At 47.2% G+C, this 21,642-nt stretch overlaps 1 protein-coding gene across 1 annotated transcript in view; it reads left to right on the top strand.

Moving 5' to 3' along the window:
• Nucleotides 1-21,642, top strand: part of MYO10 (myosin X) — a 640,382-nt gene that overhangs the window by 144,527 nt on the left and 474,213 nt on the right. The window contains exon 2 of the mRNA XM_069620501.1: nt 21,132-21,230. Within this exon, the coding sequence (XP_069476602.1) occupies nt 21,132-21,230 (99 nt within the window). The remainder of the gene's footprint in view (nt 1-21,131; nt 21,231-21,642) is intronic.

The raw sequence follows: 21,642 nt of genomic DNA on the forward strand, positions 1-21,642 counted from the left end.
GAGAACATCCAACTTTCAGCTGTTGAGGGCCTGCCCATGTAATTGAAGGCTTCTGCGGGAAAATGGCATAATTGCCACTGTAAACAAGGTTCTCGTGCAATAAAAAAAAATACTTGGCCAATTGCACCTTCAACCACTTGATTTAGAAGCAATATGTTTGGCCTCTCATCTGTTCCTTGCACTGAAGTCCCGTTATAACCAAGCACTGAAGAAGACAACAGTTTTTGCTTGTGCACAGCTATTAGACATTTGCCAGGCGCTGACATTCATTTATTTTTTAGTTACAAGAGACTTGGGAATTTGAAGACCGATTTACTCCTGCTCCTACCAGAGCGAGATCCACTGGCTATTTTCAATGTGTTCACTAAATATAAAGGTTTACTAGCTGCTTGTATGCTATAAAGCCCCGTTTAAAATGTATCCCTGCTTCTAAGGGAAGCCAGTGAGATTCAGCAAGGACAGGTGAGATCTGCTTGAATGTTATTTCCAACTACCAGGCGAGCCACACTATTTACAGATGAGCTCAGGGGTAACAAATTTCATTTATCGACTCCTGTCAAAATAGCATCACTTCCATCAGTGTGTGATAAAGCAAAGGCCTGTGCTGCAGCTCAAAGCAGGGCATGGGGAACATAAGATTTGCCCTTAGTTGGTGTTGAGGGTCGAACATTAGCCGACTGACCTCTTTTTACCAAATGTGTTTTGTTGTAAAAGACACGTTCTAGTCTAACCGAAAACCCAAAGATTTGGCTACAGGAACCAACGAGGGTGAAAACCTGGCTGATTCAAGATGAATTCAGTTTCTAGTGGATTTAATCATAGCTGACCAAGATGATTCAGTTAGTGATTTACGATAGACTGGGCTGAAGAAGAGATATATTTTCGGTGGACAAGATTTTTCAGTGCCCTAAGGCCCCACATAAAGATTGATTAGCTCGGGCAGCACAATCGACCCCTGGGATACTCCACAGGGAACAGGAAGATGAGATGAACGAGAAGGAGGCACTTGTACTTCTTGAACTCTATCTGAATAAAAGGATCAAAGCTGCCCATTCCCTTACCAGCGTTGAGAATATGAAAAAGAGCATTTTGACACACTGGGGGTCATTACAAGGTTGGAGGTAGACATGCCGCTATTTGCGGCATGGCTACCCGCATACCGGGTCCGGGTTCCCTGAATGGGGAAAAACCAGGCTATTCCAACCTTGGAGGACCCGGTATTTCCCCATTCAAGGAACACATCCACATTCCCATTCGAGCCCCGATAGGGCTCAATGGGAATGGGGAGGGAGCTAACAACGGGCCCTTAATAACGGGCCTGTTGTTAGCATGCTGGTCCTTTAGCGGGTCCCGCTAATGGACCTCGTAATGCGGCGGTAAGGGGTTGAGGGCTCTGGCACCTTTACCAGCGCCGTTAACCCCTTACCGCCAACCTTGTAATGACCCCCACTGTATCAAAAGCTTTGGATAAGCACAGAAGACCCAATAAACACATTACAATTGAATCAGTTAAATGGAGAATGCCAGCAATAATGTGCAGCCTAACTGTTTCTGTGCTGCAGAAAGTATGAAACCAGGCTAATAATCCTCTAATCCTGTAAGAGATGAGGATCAACGTGTATGTCTAAAGAGTGGAAAACATGCGTATTCCAAAAGTGTACCCAAACAGGAGAGATTAGCCATTGAGCAACGGTTATTCACATCATATGCCCATGTACTTGAAAAATGTCACAGCTGTCCCCATGGCCCGGTAGTACCATTATGGCTTTGTCTGTCAAATACCCATCCTACGCCTACACAAAAGGCATTAACATCGGCCTTGTTAGTGCCTTTGCTAGAGCTGGCTGCACACGTCAGAAGACATGGGAGGTCTTCTCCTTGAACCCAATGCGCTCCCATGAACAGACCACAGGCAGAGCCATTTCAACACCACATCACGCTGACGAGCACTCCCACTGGCCCATGTTCTCTCATCTGGAAGAAATACTCCTCTGGTGTACACACCAAACCCACCTCGGAAGCACACCCACGCAGACACCAGTAGCTCCTGGTTCTACACACCCCAACAGCCAAGCACACTTCCTTGGCTTTTCCCTCTTCTCCCCTAACCCCACCTTCCCTTTCAGATCCACAAGAGCGCCTGGAGGCCATGCAAAGGGCAGCAGTGTGCGGTATTAAGCCACATTGCATAACAACATTGGTGCCCGAGCTAATTTCATTCCCCAGTCTGACCCTGCCAATACCAGCCCCTCTTCGCCGGATCACTCCCTAGTACTATTAATAATAATAATTTTGCATTTATATAGTGCTACGAACCCTCGGGTATCTGAGCGCTGCTTATTATTACCCACGGTGTGTGGTGCTCATTCCCACGGTGTGTGGTGCTCATTTATTGACTTCGGAAGGATGAAAGGCTGAGTTTGGCCCTGCCGGGATTCAAACCTGTGTCAACAGGATCTGCACAAATGTCAAAGGGAGCGCTCGACTCGCCCTACTCGCTGTGCTATCGGATCAGCTGACTCAGCTGACTTACTATTAATACTGACTCAGTGTCTTTTGACTCTACATTCTCTCCCCGCTAACTCCCCTCCACCCCCTGCCGAAGGCAACCAGTCCCAATCAGCAGAAAGCCCAAATTCTAGTGTCCTACATGGCAGGGTGCATCTTTGTGCACCTTGACGATGACCTTCCGAAAGTCTTAAAATATAATAAAGTTAAAGTTGCCTTTTCAAATGTGTGATGCCAAATGAATCAATGGGAGTCTACATAGTCTGTTCTGCTGCCTACGGTGTGCTGGGTGAAGCCTTGCTGTTCGCATTGCAGCACTGTAAGGAACTCATGGTGGCAACAGTAAAGACAGACACAAGTGATCACAGTTCACAGGTGTTTATTAAACTGCAAAAGTAAATTGGAAAAATGGCTAATCTAAACCTAAATCTGAGATGGGAGCAAGCTGCGACCATCAAATAATAATAAGGCAGTCCTAGGGGCGTTGTGTTAAAATAAAAAGGGCCTATACTAAGAAAAGCCTATTGCCAATCCTTACGCTAAATACAACAAGAAGTGTGGGATAATGTTCTCCACAAAGAAGGAAGGGTTCACAAATAATAAATCAGGATGCAGTACTTTGGGTCGTCTCCCTTCCCACGTTTTCAGCACTGGACAAGGTAGGACTTTGAAGCACAGCACACGCTTGAGCTTTCCCAGCACACGCTAACTGTTCTGCTTTCAGCAATCAAGGCACTCTGTAGTTAAGTCTCTTTTCCATCAAAAAGTCTCTTGCCCCCGTGGGCCTGACAAAGAGTTCTTTTTCACAGATACATTCGGTGATGTCTTTCCCCTCTGGATCCCCCTCTTCCGGGCGTAGATCCCTAGAAAGCTCTTTAGTGATACAAGAACATCTGTTTGTTATTCCTCCTGCTTTTGAGAGTCTGTCACCTTCACAGTATCAAAACAAAAGTTCAACAAAAAAACTTCTCTGTACTTTGATGATAGTTCTTAACCACTGGTTCCTCCCCTTCTGGGCTCAGATCCCTGTCTAATAAAACTTCTCTTTGTTTGTTTGGCTTATCTTTCATACATTCAAAAGGCTTTTCCCTCTTGTATTTTTATTTGTTGTACTCGCAGGTTGGTGGGTGTTGGCTTTTCACCCTTGGATCTCCCTTTCCTGGGCTCACATCCAATTCAACTGTTCGCCTCCCTCGATCAGGTTCACTATGGCTTTCAATACAACTTATCTGGTATCTTTCGTAAAATGTCTTTTTTTACAGTTCACTGTGGACATCCCTCGTTCGGGTTCACTCTTGTGGACACACTGTTTTTCAAGACTTTAGACTTTATCCCCTCTTTGTCGGCATCATTCGTTCGGGTTCACATCTGCCAATTTTTCAATTGTACCTGTCTGTGTTATTCACGAATCTTAATGTATTTTCAAAAATTGAATGTGGACCACCCTCTGCTGGGTTCACTCTTGTCAACACACTGTTCCTTTTACTGTCTTACGATGTGGGATTCACTTCCCTTATTCACGATCATCTACCGGTCAAAGACTTTCAACTGTACAGAGGATTTTACTAGACCCGCGTATGACCACTTTGACCCTCTTCCCGCCTTTCCCAAGCCCTTCTAGTTATGGTAGTTTCAACAATCGGGTAATCGCCCAGAGTTTCCTGAGTGAGCATCCACATGGTACTGGACTCCTCTGTTGCTGGTTTTCCCCCTTTTCTCATAAATAGTTCTTTGAACCTTTCACAGTTCAATTAGCCGTTTGCTACTTTTCTTTCAACACAGTTGGGTTTCTTATCGACTCTCCCCTCGGCTGTGATGAACCGCTTGGCTTTCATTCTCTTTGGATCTTTGGAGTCAAGGTTGGTACCATAGAGACGCGTCTCTCCCTGACTTGGTTATCAGCGGAGGAAGGTCTCGTGTACTGTTGACATCTGCTGCAACACATGCCGGTTATTGTTTGCAGTCTTACAATTCCTTCTGCTGAGGTTTCACGGGCCTTGGTCAGAAAGGGCAAGGTCGCTACCTGATCCTGACCCTGGAGGCGGTATTATGAGGAAGAATAACATGGGAGTAAACTCCTATCAAGAGGAATTGGTGACCCCTTTAACTCATGATTTCCTTATTCTGCCAGAAGCATTGATGGCATATTGTACAGTAGAGCAAATCAAGGTAACTGCTATGCATGTGACATCTCCTAACTTTAATAACAGTCAGTCCAACAATCAGACAAAAGTGAGTAGACCCAAAAGACTTAAACTACAAGATCCACAATGCCTCTGGTACTGGGACGAGGAAGAAGGGCCAGGAGCTTATGAAGATTAAAAGTGCCACTCAAGAGGAGGTGTTTTAAGGCAAGGCACTTGAGCAGAACATTTAAATCTGAAAGTGAATCACAGCTGTGGAGACGAAGTAGAGGTGGAAGGAAAGGAGCAGTAGAAACAGAAGCAGTGCAGGAAGACACCGAAGTGTTTGAAGCTGCGGACAAGGCTGTGCCTATGAGGAAGAGAGGCGACCAGGAGAGCCGTATATTGTACTGTATCGTATTGTATTGTGTGGTAATTTATAGAGCACGAACAAAGACCAAAAAAGGCATCAAGGCGCTTGTGAGAGACAGGTGAGGACAAATCCAAGACATTGCTGAACGTGGAGCAGCAGATGCTCCCACTAAGAGATACCCAGATGGCGAGAGGACCGAAGAGGTACCCGAAATGCCAAGATGCCGAAAAGGAGAATCGCTATGCCATGCAGCACTCGGGGAGGATGCTGAAGCTGCCGACAGTAACCAGTGAGCCTCAGGTGAGATACAGGGCACCGGGGTAGTTCATAGCTTTTCCCTCTCCCGCAATTAAGTCACAGGGAAAGAAAGCAAAGTGATAGAAGGAGGGGAGGCAATGAGAATTCAATGAATGTCTAAGAAACCCCCTTGATTGGGAAAGGTAAAAGGGCGCAATTCCCCATTTTTGAGCTGTCAACTTGGGAAAACTTGTAACCCACATTGCCAGCAATGCAAACCATATATCCAAGAGATAAAAGGTCAACAAGGGCGCAATTCTCGTTTCCTGAGACACCAGTTTGGTGAAATCTGTAACCCATATTGCCATTAAGAAGAGATCAACTGTAGCAGTTTTCTTAATGGCAGGAGAGTGAACCAGGAAAGGGACCATTTATAGTTAGTCCTGGCAGGCGAGTACACCAGGAAAGAAACAGTTGCTTTGAAGAAATGTGGTTGTGATAAGATGTTGTGGAAAGACATTGATAACTTTATCATGATGACAAACCTTTGAATTAACAAAAGGTAGTTGCTGTGCGATCCTGACCAAAGTATTTCATTAAAAGCATAGTTGTGATAAAGACATTGTGTAGAGGAAAACAATTGTCTTGGTTTATGAACTAGTGTTTTGTGGAAGAGCCATTTACTTTACCAGTTGGAAGGAAGAAGTGGATGGAGAAAACCTTTTGCATTGAACTAAAAAGAACGTTGTTGAATCTGAAATATTCCAAAGGTATTCCTGAATTGATCCAGGGGAAGGGAGCCCAACCCTGGTCACAAGGAGTACTTTTAAAACCTTATTCGTTTGAACCTTTGCCCTTTTGTGTTGAACTGAAAACAGCCAAATATTCCTTGCATATTTTTATTATATGTATTAGTCTGAGGGTCAGATCCTTTTTGGAGACTAGATCATCTGTCTTTAGTTTTATTCTAGGTAGGGGCATTCTTGTTAGGATAAAAAAAATAGGCGTTTCTCACCCCTTTTTATTTTAATAAATGGCAAACATTGAGAAAAACGATACCTTTGTGTCTGCCTCGCATTTCTAACCCCTCACAGTCCTGCTGCGCTTGATGCGTGTGCCACCAGATATGTGGACTGAGCGACAGGTATGCTGATCTGCTACTCGTGACTGCTGTGTAGATGATACATGCAGTCTTGAACAGTATTCTGGCCTTGAGAGGAAGCCAATGTAGTTTGCATAGGATATGGTGATACCATAATAAGAGGGGCTGCCACGTGTTAGACTGCTCTTAGAGGATCCAATTGAGCATCTGGAACTCCCTTCACGGGGGCATTTCACCCATCAATGTGTGAGAGCACAAGGGCCTTCACTACAGTCCAGAAGTCCTGCAATGAGATGAAGGGTTTGATTATGCAAATGGTGGACATTTGGAGTCAGGCCGTTTGGGCCTTCTTGTCTATGTTTTTTCCAAATGAAAGGCAGCTGTCAATGGTGAAGCCTAAGTATTTTGGTAAATCTGAGAGTTGCGGATCAAATCCTTCTAGGCGCATATCATTGAGCCGTTGTTGGACAAGTTGTTGTCATTGAGCCATTGTTGGACAAGTTGTTGTTCAGCAGGCGTGACGAATGAGGATGGATTTGATCTTGAATGGGTTAAGTTTGAGGTTGGCAGCTGACATCCAGGACTGGATACTGGATGGTGCCCAAGTATTTGAAGCAACATCTTGATGTCCTGTAGGCTTTTTACTCTCATGTACAACTGAGTATCATCTCCGTTTTGTTGGATGCCTTTACCAGAATCAATGAGAAGCATTCCAAGAGGTTCCATGTAAAGGTTAAAAATATCAGTGAGAGGATGGAGTCTTTGGAGAGTCAACGGGTGACTGGGAGTCGGTTAGAACACAAGGGTTCATCTGAGCGGTTTGGTGTCTGCCCAAGAGGTCGAAGGTAAACCAATTTAGGACAGTGCCAGAGAATTCCAACCTGTCATCAAGGATGCGGTGGTCTACTGTGTTGAATGCAGCCAAGAAGTCAAAGAGGAATGAGTCGCCCTAATTCATGATTTGGCTGGCATCATCCACCACGTGGATGGAGGGTGTCTTGATGCTATACGTGTTGTGGGATCTGAATGATATTTATTTCAGAAGTGTAGTTGTTTGATTTCGGCAAGTAGTTGTGTAGCGACTACTTTTTGCAAGATTTTTCCATTCAACTGGAGGTCTGTAATTGTCTGGCAGTTGTCGAGGTCTTCTGGGTATTGCATTGTTTATTTTCAAAAGAGGTCATATGAGACACGTCTTGAGCCTATTTCTAAGCATCAAACATCTTCATTCTTTTTAAGTGGTGCAAATTGACATTGACCTTTGAGTGAGCATGGCAAGTATGTGCACCGCATGGAATAGGATCTTCCTGGTGCTCTAAAAAAATTGGCACATTTTTCTCTTGAGAGAATTGTACAGTTTGACACATATAGAAGTAAAGCCATTACCTTGGTTTGATTATCGCTACAGTGTTGACCTCTGTGGACAACATTTTTCAATATGGCCGACTGATAGGCATTGGGCGTGCTGTATAATTTCTCCTTTGATTCTGCTTTTGTTCCATTATTGGCCTAGTGGATGATTATGAGGTCAGATAAGTTTCCTCAGATGAGCGATGCTCTATCTGTCCTATCGGATCAAAGAATGTTTTCTGGATCAGGCTGCACTGAACTTTAGGGCTCTGGTTGGTAGAAGCATCCTTCCTGCTGGAGCATGCATCCTGCCATCTAAAGAGTAGGTGGGGGAGGGATCTTTGGCGTGACCAGGGGAGACTAATTCAAAATTATTGAGCGCCCTTCAAAATGTAGTTGCAGCCCCTTACATTTATGGCACCTAGCGACATGAAAGCCATGGACAGCCAGCAGCCAGTAGATAGGCATCTGTATTCCTAAAAACAAGGAACTCAAGGCTTGGTATCTCACCTCTCTACAGTCTATTTCTGTATTGTTTCCTCCCCTCATTGAAAACACTGTTTTGAACTGGCAAAATAATTGACAGGCAACAAGTCTTGTCGACATCAGCAAACATTTCTCTAATCCTGCGATAACAATGTTCCATGGAACTTTTCAAGTAACCTCTAGTGCTCTTGGTTGGCCCATTATCCTCCGCCATTTGATCGGGCACATCCGTATATGCTGTCCTCTTTTAACCAATAAATAATTCAACAGTCCTTAGGTCGAAAATGGATTTCCCACTTGATGTCCTGGATTGCGGCCCCAATCATGCAATAAGCCCCAAAGCTGGGGTTTTACTGATCAGTAATTGCCCAGGGACAAAGTTAACATGGTCCCCTGAGCCATTACCGGCCAATATAACCCTCCTCTGAGTGAGGTACAGTTACATCGCCTGTGTGCATTTCAGACTTGAATTCTTCAACTGGCATCTACCTGTAAAATCTCTGTAATGTGCCCTGAGATTCAATTTAAATATAAAATGCCAGCTGATATGTAGTCTGCTCACGCCTTCTACTGCTAGGAGGGACTCCCCTACATAACGTATGAAAAATTGAGCCCACTCAGTGCCGAGAACACTGAATTTACTTTTAATATGCACGCAACTGACGTAACTCTCATCTTTACAAGGAAATGAGACACACATATTGGACAATTTGAAGTGATGCATAGAAGAAATTTAGCAGGAATATTTCATGGATGAGCCATTGGAGTTTCACCCGGTCTCTGACAAGTTAATTGCCACAATCTTGTACTATACTGTTATGTTATGTTACTTTGCATTTATATAGCGCCTTATCTACCATTGGTATGGTCTGAAGGCGCTGGTAGGTTGAACGCCCTTGGGAACCAAAGTTCAAGTCAGTAGAGAGAGTAGAGAGAGTCAAAGGTGCGTGTGAGCACCGGATATGTGTGCAGCTGGTGTGGCATTCGTGTAATGGCTGCTTCTTAGCGGTAGGTGTGGTGGTTGAGAGATCAAGAGTATGTGTTTGTTCTTGCAGGATTTATCCAGACCGACTGTGGCTGTGTTAGGCCTGAGGAGAACGCTTGGCTGGGGGGGGGGGTGTAACCAGCAGTATTTAGTTAGAGTGATGGGGAGTGTGAGGCGGATGTTGGTATGAGAACAGCTATACCGAATGGTGTCATAGTATCTCTGTGTTCTAGTTGAATGGTGGTGTAAAGAAGAGAGTAAGCGTGGTGATGTGATATGATGGGTTACATGCTCTTTCAAACGTTCCATGCATTCCAGACCATTCCATGTAAATCGCGCCGCTCTGTGCACTCCAGTCCGCGCCACGCACTCCAGTCCGTGCTGCGCACTCCGCGCCACACACTCCAGTCCGCGCCATGCACCCCAATCCGTTCCACGCACCCCAATCCGTTCCCTGCACTCCAATCCATTCCACACACCCCAATCCGTTCCATGCATTTGAATCTGTTCCATGTCCTCCGATCAGTTACGTGTATTTCTAAGTTGTTTTATGCACTCCATCCACGTATTTTACCTGTACCATCCACATACTTCCCTGTACCTTTCACTTATTACACCAGTATCTTCCACACACTTCATCCGTCCCATCCACATACGTCACCCGTTCCCGTGTAGCGCAGGACTAGCATGTGAAGCTAAGCAGATTCACAAGCTCTAGAAACAAGTGTGCCTCAACCAGGCCTCACATTGGAACACCTCTGATTGGTTTTGACATTTCTAAAGCGCAACATTCGCCCGAAAGCATCTTGGCGCTGGAGAGTGAAGGACCATTCAGATGAAAGACTGAAAAAAGCCAACAGCTAAAACGGGAGTGTCTTAATCGCCTTCCTGAAGGCTTTACGATTCGAGAGTTTCTTTGTGAAGTTAGGTAGGTAGGTCGTTCCATAGACTGGCAGCAGCACTGGAAAAAGCTCTACCGCCAATGCTCATGCGGCGGTAAGGGGGTACAATGAGCATGTCTGTAGAAACCGAGCAAAGTTGCCGATTAGGATGATAGCGCACAAATTTAGCCTGTAAGAATTCTGCGCCTAGGTCATGAGTGGCTCTGTGCACTATGCATAAGGCCTTAAATCTTATACACTGGCTAAGAGGTAGCCAGCGTAGTGAACGCAAGACTGGAGATATGTGGGCTCCATAGGGAGTGCCAGTAGCCATCCGGGCCGCCAGATTTTGCAGGCGATGTAATCTTTGGATAAGGCACTTGGGTTGGGATAAATACAAGGAGTTACAATAATCTAGCCGGGATAAAATCAGCGCTGCCACCACATGGGGGTGGAAGGGTGTAGGAATCAGGGGAAGAACCCTTTTGAAAGTTCTCAGCTGGATACAGTCGCAACCTGATTAGCCATTGAGCGAGAAGCCAATAGAATTACACCCAGATTTTTTACTTTACTTGCCAGAGATGGAAGAGCACCAAGAGGAAGTCCAGAAAGAAGAAATCCAAAGTGTAGTATCTGGGGGACACCCAACCACCAGGACTTCTGTCTTGTCTCTGTTAGGTTTGAGCCAGTTGTGGTTCATCCATTCATCAACAGCTGCCAGGCATCCCCGCAGGCACAACGACATCTCAGCCTGATCTAGATCTAACCAGATCAGGATCTGAGTGTCGTCAGCATACAAGTAACACCTGGTGCCGTAGGAGCGGATGAGACTCACAAATGCCCAAATATAGATGTTAAATAAGATCGGAGACAAGGAGCCCTGAGGGACACCACACGTGAGGAGACAGGGGGCAGATAGAAACGGAGGCATGGAGAGGGTCTGCGTATGATCCGCCAGTAACAAGGTGAACCAAGCCAGTACCTGGCCAGATATCCCTATCTGGGCCAGCCAAGACAACAGAATGGGGTGGTCGACAGTGTCGAAGGCCGCTGACAGATTTAACAATATCAGGGCTCCAACCCCCACCTGAGTCTGCTAGCCTGGATATATCATCCTGGACGGCGACCAGTACTCTCTCTGTTCCTCGACCAAGTCTGAAACCGGTTTGTGCTGGGTCCAGAAGGTGAGAAGATTCAAGGAATGAAGAGAGAAGGTGATACCAACGATTCAAGTAGTTTAGAAAGGAAGGGAAGAAGAGAAATGGGACAGAAATTAGCCAAAGTGGTAGGATCAAGTGATGGCTTTTTTAAAAGCGGAACAACTCTAGCCGCTTTAAGTTCAGGCAGGACTAATCCAGATTGACAGGAATTGTTCACAGCAGTTGTGAGTACTGTCAAGAGGTCTGGGTAGATTATCTCCATGATGTCGATCGGGATAGCATCTGAGGGGGAACAAGATTTGATCTTTTGAATTGCTGCTAACACGTTATCCTCTGTAAACAGGGAAAAGGAGGACCATACCACAGAGTCAGCAGAAGGGGCCACAAGATCAACAGGATTGTTGTTACTAAGAGAGGTCGCTTTAGCGCTTGCGATGGTGCGACGGATGTCACCAACCTTTGTTATAAAAAATTGGGGTAGGTCGTCGCATAGACCTTGTGTAGGTCTAACCTTTGCTGTTAGAGCATCTAAAGATGAGTAACTAACAACTGAGAACAGCTCTTTTGGTTTACATAAGTCAGCTTCGATCTTCTGAGAGAGAACAAAGTTTTGGCAGCCACAATGTCAGCATGATAAGTTGTGAGACATGCCTTATAAAGCTATAGTAAAACATGTACTATGATTGTTTCATCTGTGCAACAGACCAAAACCTTTCCTTGTGGAAAGCATTTGCCCAAAGAAGTGAAACTTACATCAGTTAGGAAGCTTTCATCTACAGTTTCGTTTTCTTTCCCTAAAGTAAAAATAAAATAAAAAAATAAAAAATTGCAACAAAAAAATACTGACTTGGAAAGAGTGCCATACCAATGTTCAGCTGCTATGCAATGGCTAGGCCCATATAGTTCCTAAAATAAAGCTTGAACCTGTTCTCTGACCATCTGAAACAGCTAAAAAGGCAGTATTGAAAATTTGGAGGAGATCTAATTCTAAGGACACCCTTATCTTAGTAAAAAACAATCCTTTATAAATATAAGCATGCCACTTGCATTGCTAAATCAGCTCTTTCCTCGAATTATATTCTGCTGTCAATAATTGTTTAGAGAGATCTCCTCTTGTACTAATCCTTAATGTTGAATAAAATATGTTGAACCTTTTCTTTCATGCTGCTAATAATTGTAATGAGTTTTTGAGGATAAGATTGCAGGTATAACAATTTTTTTTAGGACAAGTCAGGATGCCCTTCCAGCTACATTTGAACCTTTAATGAGATCTTCCGTTATGTCATTTTACTTACAACCTATCTCAGGGGAATCTATCCGCACTTTTCTTCAGATGCTGAAACCCACATGTAAGGTGGAAGGCTCCTTATGTGAATGTACTGCTCGACAACATCCAGACACTTTTGCTATGCCTGTTTACAATGTGATTCATTCATCACTCATACAAAATATAGTCGCTCCTCAATTTAAACTATTAAATGTATTGCATTCATTTTAAATGGGACGCTGCCGGTTGAAAGAGTGTTAGTGGAGACAAAGGGCCCAAGTTCCAACTGGGATGGGCGGTCGGACAGGAAGTAGGTAACCACGCCAGAGCCTGACCAGTGATTCCTAGGGTGTCACAGAGACATGCGATCAGGATGTTGTGATTTACCGTGTCATAGGCAGAGGAGAGGTCAAGAAGAATGAGGACAGAGGGAGTGTTTGTGTCAAGATTTGAGAGCTGGTCTTCACAGGTGTTCAAAAGAGCAGTTTCCGTGCCTCTGGATGCTCTAAAGCCAGACTGATGGTTGTGGAAGCAACCAGCAGATTCAGTGTGGAGGGTGAGCTGGGAGATAGCCAGCTTCTCCAGGAGTTTGCCCAGGAAAGGGGTGATAGAGATGGGTGGTAATTTGACAGAATGGAGGGGTCGGCAGAGGGTTTCTTAAGCAGAAGGTGCACACGAGAGTGCTTAAGAGAAATTGGGAAAACTCCAGTGGTAAAAGAAAGATTGCAGAGATCAAACAACGCTGGAGCGAGAGAGTCAATGTTGTCCTTAATGGTTTTGGAGAGGCAAGAGTCCACCTGTTGGGATGAGGGAGTCATAGACCGGGCTTGTCTGGTGACCTCTTAAGGTGTGATGTGAGTGAGAGAAGAGAGGGGAAGTGGTGGGGTGGCCAAGGGAGACTCCGTGGGTGTTGGTGTATGATGTGGTGTGGATGTGAGAGAGGAAAGGATGTCATAGGTTTTGCTCAGAAGTGATAAGTCAGGGCCGAGGAAAGTTCCTGGGTGGGAGTGACAGAAGAGGAGGCTGCTGCAGGATTGGCCAGTTCCTTACAGACTTTGAAAAGTTCAGCCATGTTGTTTGATGCAGCAGAGATGCGGGCTTGACTCTTTTCTTGGTGCGGATGCAGAGTCAATATTGCCTTTGAAGGAGGTGGCAGGCCAGTTTGTCAGAGGGTTCGCCTGACGCATTCCATTTCCATTCAGCTGCCCTACACCTCTGTTTAAGAGCAGCCAGATCAGAGTCGTACTAAGAGTTGCACCTTTTGGAAGGCTTCAGTCGGACCCTCACGGCAGGGGCAAGAATGTCGAGGGTGTTGGAGATAAAGAGATTGAAGTTGACGAGGGCTGTGTCAGGGTGGGAGTCAGCCTCAGGAGTAGGAGGCGGAGAGTAGGTTGAGGCAAAGGCAGCCGCTTAGAAGGTGCTATAGTAGGCCCCTGTACGCACTCTGATGAATGGTGACAGGAGTTTTAAGTGTGTCATAATATTTCTGACTTAACATGAGTAAACATCCAAACATACCATAAAGAAATAACTAGAAATAAATAGATGGGGTCAGGAAATCAATTAAAGTAATGCACACAGTGCAAGAAAGGGACTATATTTGATAACAGGTGTACTCCACGGATATGAGTGCACATTTATCGATAAACAATACCCATAACCCGTTCTGCTATCCGACTCTAAACGCAGACTAGCGGTCTTGGTACTAAATATCAATCTCTTATTTGCTTCGTACTCAGCGTCTCCTAGCACTCTTCAACCTCAAGTGCTGCAAGGTCTTTTTTGGGCCATGCAACACTATAGAACCATAGCCAACTCAGTCAGTGGGCCTCATTACGACCCAGGCGGTAAGTTACCGCCTGGGCCGTGACTTTACCACCATGGCGTAAACTATGTTTACGCCATGGTGGTTGGCGGACTTACCGCCCCATTCCGAGATTGGCGGGGCGGTAAGTCCCCAATCCCCATTTACCCTTCCCCATTCCCATTTTTGCCCCATAGGGCATAATGGGAGTGGGGAAGGCGTTAATTACGCCACCGTAAATTACGGTGGCGTAATTAACTCCATGGTCCCTTAGCGCCATGGATTTTAACACCTGCTAAAAGCAGGTGTTAAATCCGCCATGGCGCTAAGGGACCTCGTACTCAGGCGGTAAGGGTCGGCGCTGTTTACGCCGGCGTAAACCCCTTACCGCTTGAGTCGTAATGAGGCCCAGTGTCTCTCAGTGTCTGATTCTCACACATTCTCTCTATGCACTGCAGTAGGCGAGGCAGCTTTTGGTGCCGGGGGGAGGGAGGACAGCCAATAGGGCGCCAGCGGGAGGATGGGGGGCGCACTGGGCATCAGATCAGCCAGGCCCCCTCCACTTGGTCCGCCACTGCTCATGCGCTGCTTCATGTTCTTTGTTGTGCATTCAATCACGCCCCCACCAAAGAACCCATCAACATTGGCTATGGGTTATTGTGGTGCAGTACCAGCTGGTCTTCCCGCCTGTCAGTGCGAAGCTGGGTGTGGTCGGGACATTGGGTGTGGCTCGTCCCAATATTCTCTCTTTAGAGTCCACAGACCTGGTGCTCGCCCGTCAATAAGTTGCTCTAGGCAGTTTCAAGGCTTTTCATAGCTTTTATTTTTCAAATGTTTGTTTTGCTGGTTCAAGTTTGAGTTCAGGACCGCTGCTCCTCCCGAGTATTTAGACTTGTTCTCTAGAGCCCCTCAGTGCCTGCAGCTTTTGCCAACATGAACTAACAATAACATGCAGTGTTGCTCTTTTTTACAGCACCAGATTGGCTGAAGTGTTCTTTTTGTCCTCTTTAGAGACATTCAATCTTTCTGACAAACGTAGGCGCAATAGGGAAAGTCTTGCTTTCTAATGACAGCACATAATATGTGCAACGTTTCATTTTCCCTTTAATACCGCTTAGAATGTAAAACAACATTCTGCAAAAATTACAATCTTATTTATTTTTAAACAGAGAATCGTTACGAGGTTTTCATTATCCTCTTTTGCGAGCCAGCGGGCTCAAAAACAGCTGGCCCAGTGTTGAAAACCGTGGCCCATGGCTGGCCAGACATCAATTGTAGGCGCTGGCTTCATGACTACAACTCAGTGCCCGTTCTCTCGGCTTCAACTGGGAGACAATACAATAATTATAGATACGTCACAAGAGTGTGCGTTCAGCGCACACAAGTGTGAGGCCAGTTGTTGGGCAGACAGGGGGAAGGAAGCCTGTAGGTTTATCAGGCAGCTGTTCGGTCATAGCATAATTTACCATATATGTCCCGCAGCTGGCCAAAGGTATTTTGCGAGCTCCGCCGCCCCGCTTTCCGTATTATATGAAGTAAACAGTCAAGCGTGTTGGATTTAGGGTTGGTGTGAACAATAATCGTGTCTGTGGGACAGCGGACTGCGCATACCCGTGTCTGGAAAGCAAGGCTCTGCGAGGGTGAGCGCGTTCTGGCTGTGGCTGTTCTAGTGCCCATGAACTGGGCGTCTAAGGCAGCGGCGTATCATTGCCAGGAATGGAGCACAGAGCTCTTTCAAGCCGGAGCTCTTGTAGCAGAAGAGACCTAAACAAGTGTTTCAAACGTTCAGACCAAAAGCAGCAGCTTCATCCAGGAGGGGAGGCAGCAAGGGTGATCTCCGGAAGTTGTAATATAACTGGGCCTTGTATAGGGCAACTTCTGCTATTTGGGTGGCCCCATGGCCCTCGAGCTTGTGAGAGGGAGGTAAGGGTCGCCATTAACCAAGAGAAGAGCAAGAGTCGAGATGCAACCTGTTACGTTCTGGCTCCGCGCGGAGCCAGAACGTTGAAGGCCTCTGAAGTAGGCCGCAGTGGCGCAGCTCCGGCCGGAGCGAAATGAAACACGCCACACGTTGTTAGAGTCTTGCCCCGGAACTGCCTCCCTTGCGCGGGAGCAGGGCTTTTATTGAGATGCCCTGCGTCACCGCGTTGCGGGCGCAGGGCGGATGTAACATTCCTCCTTTATTATAAATTAACTTAACAATAAAACACACGCACACAACAGATATGCCAATGCTTGAAAACACAACAAACCAGGTACTTTCCGCTTTAACATTTCTCGTGAGGCAAACTATCACACATAGTCATTGAGCCGAGCTGGTGGCTTGGTGGCGGTTCTTAGTCCATATCTCCCACCCCGAGAGCTGGGCCCCACAGTCTCATCTGGCCTCTCACCTTCCATCTCCGGCTCACCCATGACCGGTTCACTCCATTGCTACCACGCTCTGTCACCTGCATCTTCTTCACCCTGAAAGTTGGTGAGTTCGTCTTCGATCAGCTGGGAGTCTTCATCTTCTTGGGGACAGTCCCCATCAGTCCATAGGTTGCGTGGCACCGCCTTGAACCACGACACATTACGCGTCACCTGGTGCCCTCTTTGCACGGTTATCATGGTCCCTTGTGTCTCGCTGACGGTCCATGGGAGAGTCTCATAGTGGGAGTCCAGCTTGGACTTTGTCAGGTTCCGCAACATGACCACCTGGTCGCCCACCTGGTGGTTGGATGGTTTCGATCTCCTCTTGGCACTTATGTGGGCATTGGCATCTGTTCTCCTTCTTTCGGCGCGCCCATTGTCGAGCTCGTCCGGTCTTCGGTTGGGGTGATGTGGAATGGACGACTTTATGACGGTGCCGAACATGAGGTCAGCTGGCGGGACACCGGTCGTGCTGTGCGTGGTGACCCTGTAGTTTTGCAGGAAACGATAGAGGTCGACTTTCCACGGACTGGCATTAGCTTTTGATAACCTCAGCACTTTGTTGATTGTTCTCATGAACCGTTCCACATCCCCATTCGCCTGGGGCCACCTTGGCATGATGTGGTGATACCGGATGTTCAGTTCTTGCAGGTAGTGTTTAAACTCCTCCCCTTGTACGGGTGCGCCGTTGTCACTCTTGATCGTAGTGGGTAGTCCATGTGTCGCAAACATCTTCTCGATGGCCGGGATTACCACTTCCGCCGCCATGGATTCAACCACCTCGACTTCAGGATATCGGGAGTGATCATCGATGTCTACCAGGAGGTACAGGCCTTCTTGTAGTTTGCAGAAGTCGATGCTTATTGCATCCCACCTGCCAGAGCCTTGTTCCGCCGACTGGATTGGTTCTGGATCAGGTGGGGCTCTGGTTATCAGGCATAGTAAACAGGTGTTGACTAGCCTTTCCACCTTTACATCTATCTGTGGAAACCACACTCGGTGTCGAATTCGAGCCTTTGTTCGAGCCATCCCTTGGTTGCCCTCATGGGGCGAGGGCCACTATTCGCTCCTGCAGGCCCGGCGGGATGATGATGCGATTTCCTGGAGTAGCAATCCTTGCTCTGTTACCGACAGATCCTGGCGTACGGGGAACATCTCTGTGAGGAACGCCTTTGCTTCCTGAGTCGGGTGTGGTAGGCACCTCTTCTGTCTCCTCTTCTGCCTGAAATGTGGTGCAGAACATGAAGGTTTCATAATCTGTGTTGAGAAGTGGGAGAAAATGGGCCGTCAAGGCGTCTTTCGATTGTTGGTAAATGTTCGGCCATCAGCAATGGTTAGCGAGTTGAAGATTCGTAGCACCTCGTCCCCCACATTTAACAATAGGTGCGACCTAATTTTCCTGGCGGAGGTTATGTCCTTGCACTCCATTGCCATTTCAAATTTTTGGATCCAAAGCTGCCACCGAGGGCCACCTGATGATGGATCCATGAATGGGTCAAATGGCTGAATCATTGTGGAGGAGCTTCCTTGTGGGCGAGCTTGCGGTGACGACATCGACAGATTTGCCGTGAGTATAGAGGGCGTGCCGGGCCTGGGGGTGGACGTGCCGGTCGCCATAGTGGGGCGTTACCGTCACTTGATGGTGTCTGTCGTCCTCACCTTGGTGCGTGGTTTCAGGTGTCAGTGGTCCCTTTCGAGGCCGACCTTCAAAACAGTAGCCGATAGGACCGCTGCCTCGCTCCAGGTGCCTGCTGCCGTGATTGCACATGCGCACTGCGTGTGCGGTGGCTTCACATGTCGTGTTGTGGTGCCTTTGGCCCCTGGATGCCAGTTGGTCGTGTGTCGCAGCGCCCTGGGACCGCTACGGAAACAAATACGACGATGCAGCCGAAGGGATGGAGCAAAAAAAAAAAAGATTTTTTTTTTTTTGGGCGGGGGGTTTTTGTGTGCCCCTTCCCACCCGGTGTCCAAAAATTGTGCGTGTCGTTGCAGGAATAATCAGCTGGTAGGGCGTCGAGAACGTGTGCTGGGTCCCGTTTCCCTCGTCGCCAGTGTTACGTTCTGGCTCCACGCGGAGGCAGAACGTTAAGGGCCTCTGAAGAAGGCCGCAGTGGCACAGCTCCGGCCAGAGCGAAATGAAACACGCCACACATTGTTAGAGTCTTGGCCCGGAACTGCCTCCCTTGCGCGGGGGCGGCGCTTTTATTGAGACGCCCTGCGTCACCGCGCTGCGGGGCGCAGGGCGGATGTAACACAACCTGTCAGATTATTGTGTGCCGGAAGTAGCCAGTCTCTCTGGGCTACCAACAGAGGCGTCGCTAGGGAGGTCCTGGGGGGCTGTAGACCCAGGTCTTTTGGTTGTAACTTGGATAGAAGCTCAGGAGCTACAACCAAAAGGCTAGCTAGCCCCGAGTTCCCGACAAGCCTGACATTATTGTAGCCCCAGATCTTTTCCAGACCTAGCAACACCCTTGGCTACCAACATTCTGAGTCTAAGTGATGTGTATTAAGGCTCACTGTATGCCAGAGTGGAAAGCCAGATGTTGAAATCCTGCCTGGTTCCTTGCTAACAATTGGCTCCCTGCAAGCACGTGCCGTACTGTGGTGAGTTGAAGGACAGGTTGTAGGGTTTGCTGGTTGTTGGTTGAGCGATGGGAGAACGGCTGCAGTACTTTCCTTTAAAAAATCCACTTAAATTACTGTCTTCCTAGACCATAGACCCATATAAGAAAATGCCCGTGTCCTAAACCTGTGAGCCTGTTAGACCTCTCTCACTACTCCAGGCATGAATGATGATGGCTGTGTGCAGTAGGCTGTAGTGTGGTGGCAAAGTGTAGAGGATGCCGGGTGTGGATTGGGAGATGGGGCAAGGGGCTGCAGTACTTCCCATAAAGTCCACTTCTAGTATTGCCCTCTTGTAGCACTACCCTGGAACCCTTTAAGGTATAGCCTTTTGGAACTCTCACTGCCCTTCTTTTTTTGTATTCACATTTTTATTTAAATATTTAAATCTGCCTTATATCTTCCCATGCAAATGACCCTTCCTCTGCTTACGTAGAATGGCTCGCTGCAGCAGTCGCGTTCTCCGCAAGTCCTTGACCTAAGATGCCGGTGAAGGAAAGGCGGTACCCTTGCAATCCCGCAATATAATCTTCTTTGCAGAAAGAGAGGCCCTGAAAGAAAGGTCATATCCTCCAAGAGCGCATCCTCCCCCAAGACAATGATCCCAAAATCAAAATCCATATCACTCCTCAAGACCCTGGGCATTGTCTCTGTAACTTCACACTAGAACAATCTCACTTTAGAGCATTCCAGAATCACGTGCTCAAAAGAGCCCGACCTATGACCACAACCCCACTGCTCACTACCCTTCTTGATGCTGCAGGGCAGCCCAGTTTGGGACCAGAATGGCAAACACATAGTAATCCTATTCTATGGGCGGTGCTGTTGTCCCCAGCAGGCCTACATGCCTGCATGTGCATGTCTGCATGCATGCAGATGTGCGCCCTATAATTGGTGAGACAGCCATCACAGTGTGTGAATACATTTGTTTTCAAAAGAGATTGTCTAAGGTGTGCCTTTCATTTGCGCTAGAAGTCCAACTGAAGGACATGTAATGTTATTAGGGTGTATACTGCACCCCTGCCATTTGAATGGTTTCCAAGTGCTCTGGTGGATCTGAGCGAGAGTTTATTTATTTTTTTTAAAAAAAACTTTCTTTCTAAGACAGTCAAACACCAAGCAGAATTTTCAGCGCTGCACAGTTGGAAGTACAGAGTGTGCTTGTATTGGTGCCACGAGATGGTGGAGATGTAGAATAATAAACATTTTGGGACATTCACATAGAATGACAGTTTACAATGCATTCTGGGAAGGCACCCCATCCACCCTGCCCCCCTCCCAGAGTCGGCCTTGGCCAGGTAGAGTCTGAGTGGATTCCAAATATCTTTGTGTCCACAATGAACTGCTGTAGTGATCACATATCCCTCCGCTAAAACCAATTCACCCATCCACTCACAACTGCGAGGGGTGTATTTTGATTTCCAGTGCGTAAGGATACATTTCTGTGCTACAGCACATACAATGTTAAAGAAGGGACGAGTAACAACAGACATGTTGCCTATATCCCCCCCCCCCCCGCAAGTATTTGAGCAGCATTACGGAGGGAGGGATGTCTAATATATCATCCACCATCGCAGCAATTCTATGGCAGAATTCTAGGATGGGAGCGCTCCCAGTACATTTGTTATGAGTCGGCCTATGCTGAACCAGAGGTGGTTAGGTTTAAGTGTTTGGCCTTCATAAAATTCCTGGTCTTCGTTGCCTGTCATTGTAGACTATTTGCCATTGTCTTGTCCTTAACATGTTCGGATGGCAAGAGTTGTGAAAGCGCATATTTTTTTCTTTCGTCGCCTAATCCAACTTTTGTTTTGTGTGTTACAGGGGACCCGGGTTTGGCTGCGAGAAAATGGCCAGCATTTCCCAAGTTACGTGCAGTCCTGTGCCGGCGGGGTGGTCGTTTTCAAGACGGAATATGGTCAGGTAAGAAGGCGAAGTGCTGGGCACTATTGTGTGGGGGTGTCCCGGGTAGGAGACCCCTGGAGCCGTGAGGAGGACGGGTCAGCAGATTTAGGCGCGCCATTTTGTTATTTATGGCGCGTGGGGCTTTTCTGCTCTCCTGAGGAGACCAGACGTTCTCACATTCTTCAGCTGGTCTTTGACACAAAGACTGCATGCCTGCCCCACACACCGATCCCCTCCTCTCCACGCATACTCGCGCGCACCTCCTGCCCCCAGTGCATGTCGGGCCAGCTGCAAAAGCAATTTTGCTAAACAAGAAGATGAACGACGATGGCTTCCCACCGCCTGGAAGAAAGTTAATCAAGCGTTATAGCATAAGGCCAGTGGGGCAGAGTGAGTAATGATACCCAGGTGTTTGAGATGGGGGGGGGGG

The sequence above is a fragment of the Ambystoma mexicanum genome, chromosome 5q (assembly GCF_040938575.1).
Source record: "Ambystoma mexicanum isolate Mex_15411 chromosome 5q, UKY_AmexF1_1, whole genome shotgun sequence".
Taxonomy (NCBI): Eukaryota; Metazoa; Chordata; class Amphibia; order Caudata; family Ambystomatidae; genus Ambystoma; species Ambystoma mexicanum.